The sequence below is a fragment of the Suricata suricatta genome, chromosome 6 (genome assembly GCF_006229205.1).
Source record: "Suricata suricatta isolate VVHF042 chromosome 6, meerkat_22Aug2017_6uvM2_HiC, whole genome shotgun sequence".
Classification (NCBI taxonomy): domain Eukaryota; kingdom Metazoa; phylum Chordata; class Mammalia; order Carnivora; family Herpestidae; genus Suricata; species Suricata suricatta.
Genome location: NC_043705.1, coordinates 81,934,524 through 81,943,527, shown reverse-complemented (window position 1 = coordinate 81,943,527; position 9,004 = coordinate 81,934,524). Strand labels below are relative to the sequence as shown.

The following is a 9,004-nucleotide window of genomic DNA, read 5'->3' as shown; positions in this document are numbered from 1 at the left end:
TAGAGCTTTAATTGTTACACAGAACAAGCAGTACACCATTGGTATGCAAATACTTAAGAAAACCAAGTTCCAGGGGGCACCTGGGTGGCTCAGTTGGTTGAGCATCTGGCTTTGGCTCAGTTCATGATCTGACAGTTCGTGGGTTCGAGCCCTATTCGAGCCTGTCTTCAGATTCTATGTCTCCCTCTCTCTCTGACCCTCCCCTGCTCATGCTATCTCTCTCTCTCAAAAATAAGTAAAACATTAAAAAAATTAAAAAAAAAAACCCAAGCTCCTTCTAGCTTCCTTTTCTTCCATTGTTTGTATTGGACGTTCATCCTCATTTTGCAAGACAGCTGCTCTATCTTCTGGTGTCATGTATGTATTCCAAGAAGGAGGGAAAGGATGAACAAAGGAGAAAAAAAATCACCTGTTATCTAAATTTAATCGTTTTCTTAATCTGAAAAATAATAGCTTACCTGGAAGCTTTTCATAGCACACTGCCGTTTGTATCTCATTTAGCCTTAAATCTACATTTATGGCTATTCCAACTGTAAGAGAATGTAGGGATTCATATTTTAAGTCAAATTTATTAAAATATAATTTATATACAATAACACTCACACATTTTATGTATACAGATCTATGACCTTTGACATTGCATACACCTGTGCAATCACAATCAAGATTATAGACTATTTCCATTTTGAGGAGCAATGTTAACTGAGCGTTTTGTCTTCTTGAACAAAACTGAGGTTTATTTCTGAAAGGAAGGAGCAGACAATAGTAGGTAGGCAGCATTGTCATATTAAGGTTAAATTTTTTTATTGAGGTATAATTGATATATAATGTATTAGTTTTAGGTATACATCATAATGACTTGATGTTTGTGTATGTTGTGACATGATCACCACAATGTCTAGTTTCTATGTACTTAAATGATGGTTTGGAAAAGCAATAGAGGATTACCCATAGATGAAAGAAGACTGTAGCTATCATTAACCTAGATTAAAGCAGGAACTTGGATAAATCTTCCAGATCTATTTATGTCTTAATTTTCTAATATTTAAAAGAAAAGATTTCTAAGAGGTCTTGAATGTGTCAAAACTTGTGGTTCAGTGAGTGAGATAATTTATATGAAAGCACACTGAGATCTGTAAAGCTCTATTCAAATATAAAGAATTGTCTTCCCCCCCAAAAGGTGTTTCCTTTTGATAACAATGATGAACTTGACTTACTGGCCTGAACTATCACTCAAATGTAATTGTAAAAATAGTAACTCTTTAATTTATCAATGGCTTATAAATCAAAGCAATATGTAGCTCTAGGTAGAGTCAATTTCACATTTGCATTCTTACCAGTTCTATTTCCAATTATATCTCTTTCAATTGGGTAAAAATAGCATAAATGTTAATTTCTTGAAGCTATGAAGTATATGTATATATACATGACTAATAAATTCTTGTGTGAATTTTTAGTTATTATACAATATTTTAAAGATAAATCTTGACAGCCTTCTAATCAAATGGAAATATAGTTTTTGAGAATTTATACTTTTTGTAGAATCAAATAATCTGAACTGTTGGAGTGTTTAGGAAGACCATTTTTAAATTTGTCCTGTGTTTTTCTGGAGGAAAGCACTCTTGAAATTCACCTCTTAGAATCAGGTGTAGAAAAGTTAAAAATCAAAACCTATTATGACAGTTTGGGGATGCTCTAGAACCAGACCTCCTGATTGCTTGTTACACAGGATCTATGAAGAAAAGTTATCTTTTTTAGTATTTATTACTCTCAGTTTTGACACAACACTACTCTGCACTTGAATATCTTTAAAAATGTGGTTCTTTCCTATAGACTAATCATGACAGTGTTAACCAATCCTGGTCTTTATTAAAAGTAAATGTATCTGATAATCTGGGATACTTATTATCTCTGGCCAATTGCTTTTTTCATTAAAAAATTGTTTATTATTATTTTAATTAAGTTCTTTATTGTTTGGTTCACAAAATTCCTAGGTTGGATTCAACACTGGCTTTGTTGGTCCTTGGAGAGGCTGCCAAATTAAATATGGCCTGCTTGAAAGCTTTAATGGAATTAATGAGAGATTTTCTTTTAAGCATTATGTCTGTTCAAAATCAGGTAACATTGTGTTGTTAATTTAGATGTGCTAAAAGACATGAAGAGAAGCAAATTTTATTTTTGCCACTATTTAAATTGTATATCATATATATTAGGGCCTATAATGAGCATAACTTTTTAAAAAAAATTAATTAAATATAAACATAAATGCACATTTACCATATATCCCAGTATGGATAGGTAGACAGAGATGTAGCTATATAGAAATAGACCACACACACACACACACACACACACACACACACACACGAGAGGAACTTTATTTTTTTAAGTTTTTATTTATTTATTTTGAGAGAGAGAGAACATGGGGGAGAGGCAGACAGAGGGGGAGAGAGAAAGAATCCCAGGTAGGCTTCATGCTCAGTGCAGAGCCTGCTGCTGGGCTTGATCTCAGGACTGTGAGATCATGACCTGAGCTGAAATCAAGAGTCAGGACACTCAACCAACTGAGCCATCCAGGCTTCCCTACATGAGAGGAATTTTAAATTTTATTAGCAAGCTTGAGAACATATAGCCATTCATGGTTTATTTTCTTTTTTAAAAAATTTAAAGTATATTACAAAAGCACTTTTTATTGTAATTACGTATTAGAACTTACATTTTGGTCTGCATGAGATCATTTAACAATTTCTTCATTGTTGAACTGTGTGTTTGTTTCTAATTTTCCACAGTTAATTGCAAATAATATTCAACTGGTATATCTCATGCATAAAATCTTTATCTGTGTTTATGACTGTTTCTTAAGAATAGATTCATAAATTACTGAATGATTTACTATGAACTTTATTTTAATATTCTTAGGAAAGATGTTCAAATTCCTCTTCAGAAGATATAACTGTCTTGATTTCCTATTAAGATGTATAAAATGCCACACACAAGAACTGAGCTTTATATAAAAAGATTCGTTTATAATATGATGTGGAAAATGGTTCACATGGGATTAATTGACATTCTATTGATTACCAAAGAAATGAAAAGCTGTTCTTTACGAGCTTTTTAGCTATTGTATTTTTTATTTTTGATACAGATTTTATGCAATCTTCCCATGGAAGACTTGTTTTTGAATTGTGTGCATTTTAGAAATATTAGTTGGTGATGATCCGTTAGCAACTCCATAAAATTTGAAGACATTTCTTACTGTGAGTACAGTATGTACTTTTAATTACGACAGAACACATTTTGATTGTCTAATAATTGTTTTCTCATTTTAGGAAGAAAGCTGCAAGGTAGATGATACTTCCTCGGCCTGGAATATTGTCTGCATATACACAACAGTTCTTGCAGAAATCTGCTTGTATGCAGCCACTTCTAATTTGAGAAAAACCGCTTTTATTGGTTTCTGTGTCTGTACAAGCTCACAAAAAGACACTTTACTCATGGATAAATCAGAAGAACCACCCGAATTGAAGGAAACAAGTATTTTAGGTCTTTTGGACTATTTCTCTTCAAAAATGTCAGATAATTGTAAGTAAATTATTTCTCTACTTGCTGGGGAACATTTATTAAATAAATGTTTTATATTTTATTTTATATTTTAATTTAATTTTTATGATACTGTGTTTTGTGAGTTCCAGGTATATAATATAGTGATTCAACAATTCCATACATCACCCAGTGCTCATCACAAGTGCACCCCTTAATCCACATCACCTATTTAATCCACCCTCCCAACAACCTCCTCTCTGGTAACTATCAGTTTGTTCTCTATATTAGAGTCTGTTTTGTGGGGCTTTTTTCTCTCTCTATTTCCTTTGCTCGTTGTTTTTATTTTTGTTTATTTCTTAAATTCCACATATGAGAGAAATCATATGGCATTTGTCTTTCTCTGACTTATTTCACTTAGCATAGTACACTCTAGCTCCATCCATGTCATTGCAAATGGTAAGATGTCATTTTATTTTATGGCTGAATAATATATCACATCTTCTTTTTCCATTCATCTATTGATGGACGCTCGGGCTGCTTCCATAATTTGACTATTGCAAATAATGCTGCTATAGACATAGCATATAACCCTTTGAATTAGTGTTTTTGTATTTTTTGGGTAAATGCCCAGGATTGAAATTATTGGATTGTATGGTGGTTCTATTTTTAACTTTTTCATGTTTATTCATTAATTTTTTTTAATGTTTATTTATTTTGAGGGGGGGGAGACACAGAATCTGATGCAGGCTCCAGGCTTTGAGCTGTGAGCAGAGAGCCTGATGCGAGGCTCGAACCCATGAGTGAGATCATGACCTGAGCCAAAGTTAGACACCCAAGTGACTGAGCCACCCAGGTGCCCCATAATGTTTATTCATTTTTGAGAGACAGAGAGAGACAGAGGTTAAGTGGGAGAGGGACAGGGATAGAGGGAGACACAGAATCCAAACGAGGCTCCAGGCTCCAAGCTGTGGGCACAGAGCCCAATGTGGGGCTTTAACTCACAGACTGTGAGATCATGACCCAGGCCAAAATTGGATGCTTAACTGACTGAACCACCCAGGCATCCCTATTTTTAACTTTTTGAGGAATATCCATACTGTTTTCTGCATTGGCTGCACTAGTTTGCACTCCCATCAGCAGTGGAAAAGAGTTCCTTCTTCTCCAAATCCTTGCCAACTATTAGGTGCTTCCTGTGTTCTTGAGTTTGGTGATTCTGACAAATGTGAGGTGATATCTAATTGTAGTTTTTTTAAAAAATAGTTTATTGTCAAATTGGTTTCCATACAACACCCAATGCTCTTCCCCATAAGTGCCCTCCACCATCTCCTCCACCTCTTTTTCCTCCCTCCCCCTTCCCCTTCAACCTTCAGTTCATTTTCAGCATTCAGTAGTATCTCAAGTTTTGCGTCCCTCTCTCTCCCCAACTCTGTTTCCCTCTTCCCCTCCCCCTGGTCCTCCATTAGGTTTCTCCTGTTCTCCTGTTAGACCTGTGAGTGCAAACATATGGTATCTGTCCTTCTCCACCTGACTTATTTCGCTTAGCATGACACCCTCAAGGTCCATCCACTTTGCTACAAATGGCCATATTTCATTCTTTCTCATTGCCATGTAGTACTCCATTGTGTAGTTTTGATTTGTATTTCCCTGATGAATGAATAAGGTTGAGCATCTCTTTAGGGGTCTATTGGCCTTCTGGATGTCTTCTTTGGAGAAATATCTCTTTGTTTCTTAATCCATTTTCACATTGGATTATTTGATTTTGGGTGTGAAATTGAAAAAGTTCTTTATCTATTTTGAATACTAATCCTTTATAAGATGTATTACATACAAATATCTTCTCACAATCTCCAGGTTGCCTTTTAGTTTGCTTGTTGTTTTCTTTGATGTTCAGAAGCTTTTTATTTTGATATAGCCCCAAAAGTTTACTTTTTTAAAATTTCTCTTGCCTCAAGAGACATATCTAGAAAAATATTGCTATGACCAATGTTAGAGACATCACTGCTTGTGCTTTTCTCTAGGATTTTTATGGTTGTATGTCTCACATTTAGGTCTTTAATCCATTTGAGTTTATTTTTGTGTATGGTGTAAGAAATTGATACAGTTTCATTCTTTTGCACGAAGTTGTGGAGTTTTCCCAGCAACATTTGTTGAAGAGACTGTTTTTTTGTGTGTGTGTGTGTTGCATATTTTTTCCTCCTTGTTGAAGATTAGTTGACCATATAATAGTGGGTTTAGTTTTGGTTTTCTATTCTGTTCTGTTGATCTATGTGTCTATTTTTATACTAGTACCATACTGTTTTGATTACTAAAACTTTATAATATAACTTGAAATCTGGAATTATGATGCTTCCAGCTTTGCTTTTCATTTTCAGAGTTTTTTTGGCTATTTGGGTTCCATATAAACTTTAGGGCTTTTTGTTATAGTTCTGTGAAAAATGCTATTGCATCAAATCTGTAGATTGCATCAAATCTGTAGATTGCTTTCTGTCATATAGATATTTTAACTATAATCGTTCTTCCAATCCATGAGCCTTTTCCTTTCTTTGTGTTGTCTTTAATTTCTTTCATCAGTGTTTTATAGTTTTCAGATTACAGGACTTTCACCTCTTTGGTTAATTTTACTCCTAATTCACTGGTTTAGCATAAATTATGCTTGAATATAATTTTAAATAATAATACCTTAGTAGGAGATACTAATTTCATTTTTTAAGATGTGCATGCTATTTTTAAATAATTTTCAATATAATTTTGGTTTAAACAATAACTTATAACCTGTCATTTCTGAGTGCAATCTGTTTGTCCTTTCCCCACTTTATAAGACTGATCAGAACAGATTCATCTACAAATTTTGGTCTTTTTTTTTTTTTTTTTTTTTGTCTAGCTCTGTAGAATTAGTTCTTTCTGTTTTATTTAACTGTTCTCCAGGGATGGGTCCAGAAGACATTCCTCCATGAGGAAGATCTTTATTCCCAAATGCTTCTTGGCCTCCCACTGGCCATGAGCCCAGAGCACTGGCATAACCTCATAATGATAAGGTTGCATTTTTCTGTAGATACTCAAAATTTTTTTCTTCCTCAGTCATCTGATTTTTTTCCCCTCCCCATCCAGTTGATGATTTCCTTGCATTCACTTGCTCATTGCTGATCTTTGAAGTTTCTTATCTTCTCCCAAATAATTTATTTTGATGGTACAGGTACAGAATTTGGGTGACTTCGTGGAAGAGATTTTTTCTTTCTCCTTATTATGTACAGCTTATTAAAAGCTCAGCCTCCTGGACAATGCACCCCAAATTGTCATAGCTCAAATGTTATTCTTGTTTTCTAGAATTATTTCTTGGTCAATAAGAGATCTATTGAGAATTTTGTTCATAATTATGTGAGCTTTCTTCCATATAAGCAATGCTACACATTATAGAAAGCTATCTGAGTTTGAGATGGCCAAGCATATAGTCATCTTTGGTCATTGTTTTCTCATCTTTATAAATCTCATCTTTATAAATTTATAATTGTTTCCACTTGATGTGAATTCAGTACCAAGGGAAAAGTACGGAGTCTAAGAAACAGCAAATTCTGGATATTTTCATATTGACTGTAGGTGAGATAGCCATCTGAATCCATAGCTGATGATTTCATTAAGGTCTCTACTTTTTAAAAATTTCTTGTTATTGAATAAATTTTGTAGGAGATTCTGAACCTCACTGTACCAACCAACAGACAATTTCTGGATCAAAGAGCCTTCTCTATAGATCACACATGGTGTCACCATTTTATTTTTTAATTGGTGTTATCATAGAGAGGTAGTAGGCAATCCCTAACAAACTGAGTTCTGGAAGGAGTTGACCTTTATAAATTCACAAATGGTGCTTGGGCAATGGATGGTTCTTTTGCTTTCATTGATGTCCTTCTTATAGCATTTTGTCAATATTTTCCCAACCCAAGTGGACAAATAGATGTTCCTGGTGTGTAATATATTTAAAGATTTTAGGGGCGCCTGGGTGGCTCAGTCAGTTAAGCATCTGACTTTGGCTCAGGTCATGATCTTGAGGTTCATAGGTTTGAGCCCTGCCTCGGGCTCTGTGCTAACAGCTAGCTCAGAGCCTGGAGCCTGCTTCTGATTCTCCCTCTCTCTCTGACCCTCCCTTGCTCATGCTGTCTCTCTCTCAAAATAAATAAATAAATGAAAACATTAAAAAAATAAATAAAGATTTGATCTGCAATAAAGAGGATAGATATATCAAAGTTGCCTCCACCGCAGTCAAAAGTCAGTCCAATTTCTATGACATCAAGCTTCTTGGACAAGCCATAAATAATATTAGTGGCATTTGTCCCATTAATGATTCTGGATCATTTGAAACTCTCAATACTTACAGCATCTTTGTAGTTTCTTGGGGGAAATATTTTAAAGTAAGTTGATTATCTGATGACTGTTTTGTTAAAGATGCTTCAAGAATGTTAGAAAATTTTCTTCATCTTTGTCAGAACTAGAGAATGTACATCCGCTGGATAAACTTTTAATCTCCTCCTCATGTTTATACTGGATTTTTGGCTTTCCTGTATCAGTCATTACCATGGAAACCCATTACTTTACATGGATGTACAAATGCCTAGTTAAATATTTTAACCATCAAATGATAGGTTTTAAAAGCTGTGTTGGTATGATTCATTATACCTTGATTTTTATAGCATCACTGATTGATTTTTCTACATGTGGAAAATGATTTTGTCTAGATTGTCCTGTATGTATGATTATTTATAATGATCACCAGTTTTACAAAACCACAGAAAAAAGCTCTAAAAGCCGCATAATCTGTGCAGGTGTTGTCATATGATTACTGGGAGAGATAGGTTTGTCTTTTTGGAAAGTGACTTAAAGAACCTGTAGCTTCTGCTGTATGTAATTTAAAATGATTTTTTCCCATAATTTTATCCTTCAAGTAAGTAAATTTTTTGTTTAGAGTAAGAATCTGTCTGAAGTCACACAGATTTGTATTTTAATTCTACAATTTATATCTTGGAATTCTCAATCAAATTATTTAATTTTACTGACTTGATTTCTCTACTTGACAATTATCGTAAGACTACTATTCAAATCATATGGCTTTTGTGAGAAAAAAACTATGGAGACATATAAACACATGTCATGGTACCTTGAGCATAGGAAATGTGGGGAATAAGCTTAGGAATTCCTTGAGCTTGCACTAATGGGTTAAAAAGGCATAACGAATTAGAAAGCCATAGGATGAACACAAGTTTGGGTAAGTAAGATTAAGTAAACGGGGCAAGGCCTCCAGTATAGGAAGAAGGTATAGGACAATAGCAGAAAGCTGCTTTCACAGGAAGGAAGGACCAAATTAGGTAAACAGATAAATAGGGCTATAGACCACAGCTAATTAACAAAAGGAAGATGCCTTGTTGACCCTGAGGTAGCATGCTCTGTCTTTCTTGTTCCCCAGGCCAATTTA

At 34.4% G+C, this 9,004-nt stretch overlaps 1 protein-coding gene across 1 annotated transcript in view; it reads left to right on the top strand.

Moving 5' to 3' along the window:
* Positions 1 to 9,004, top strand: part of TMEM232 (transmembrane protein 232) — a 208,954-nt gene that overhangs the window by 57,039 nt on the left and 142,911 nt on the right. The window contains exons 11-12 of the mRNA XM_029942687.1: positions 1,995 to 2,118; positions 3,330 to 3,582. Coding sequence (XP_029798547.1) covers positions 1,995 to 2,118; positions 3,330 to 3,582 — 377 coding nt within the window. The remainder of the gene's footprint in view (positions 1 to 1,994; positions 2,119 to 3,329; positions 3,583 to 9,004) is intronic.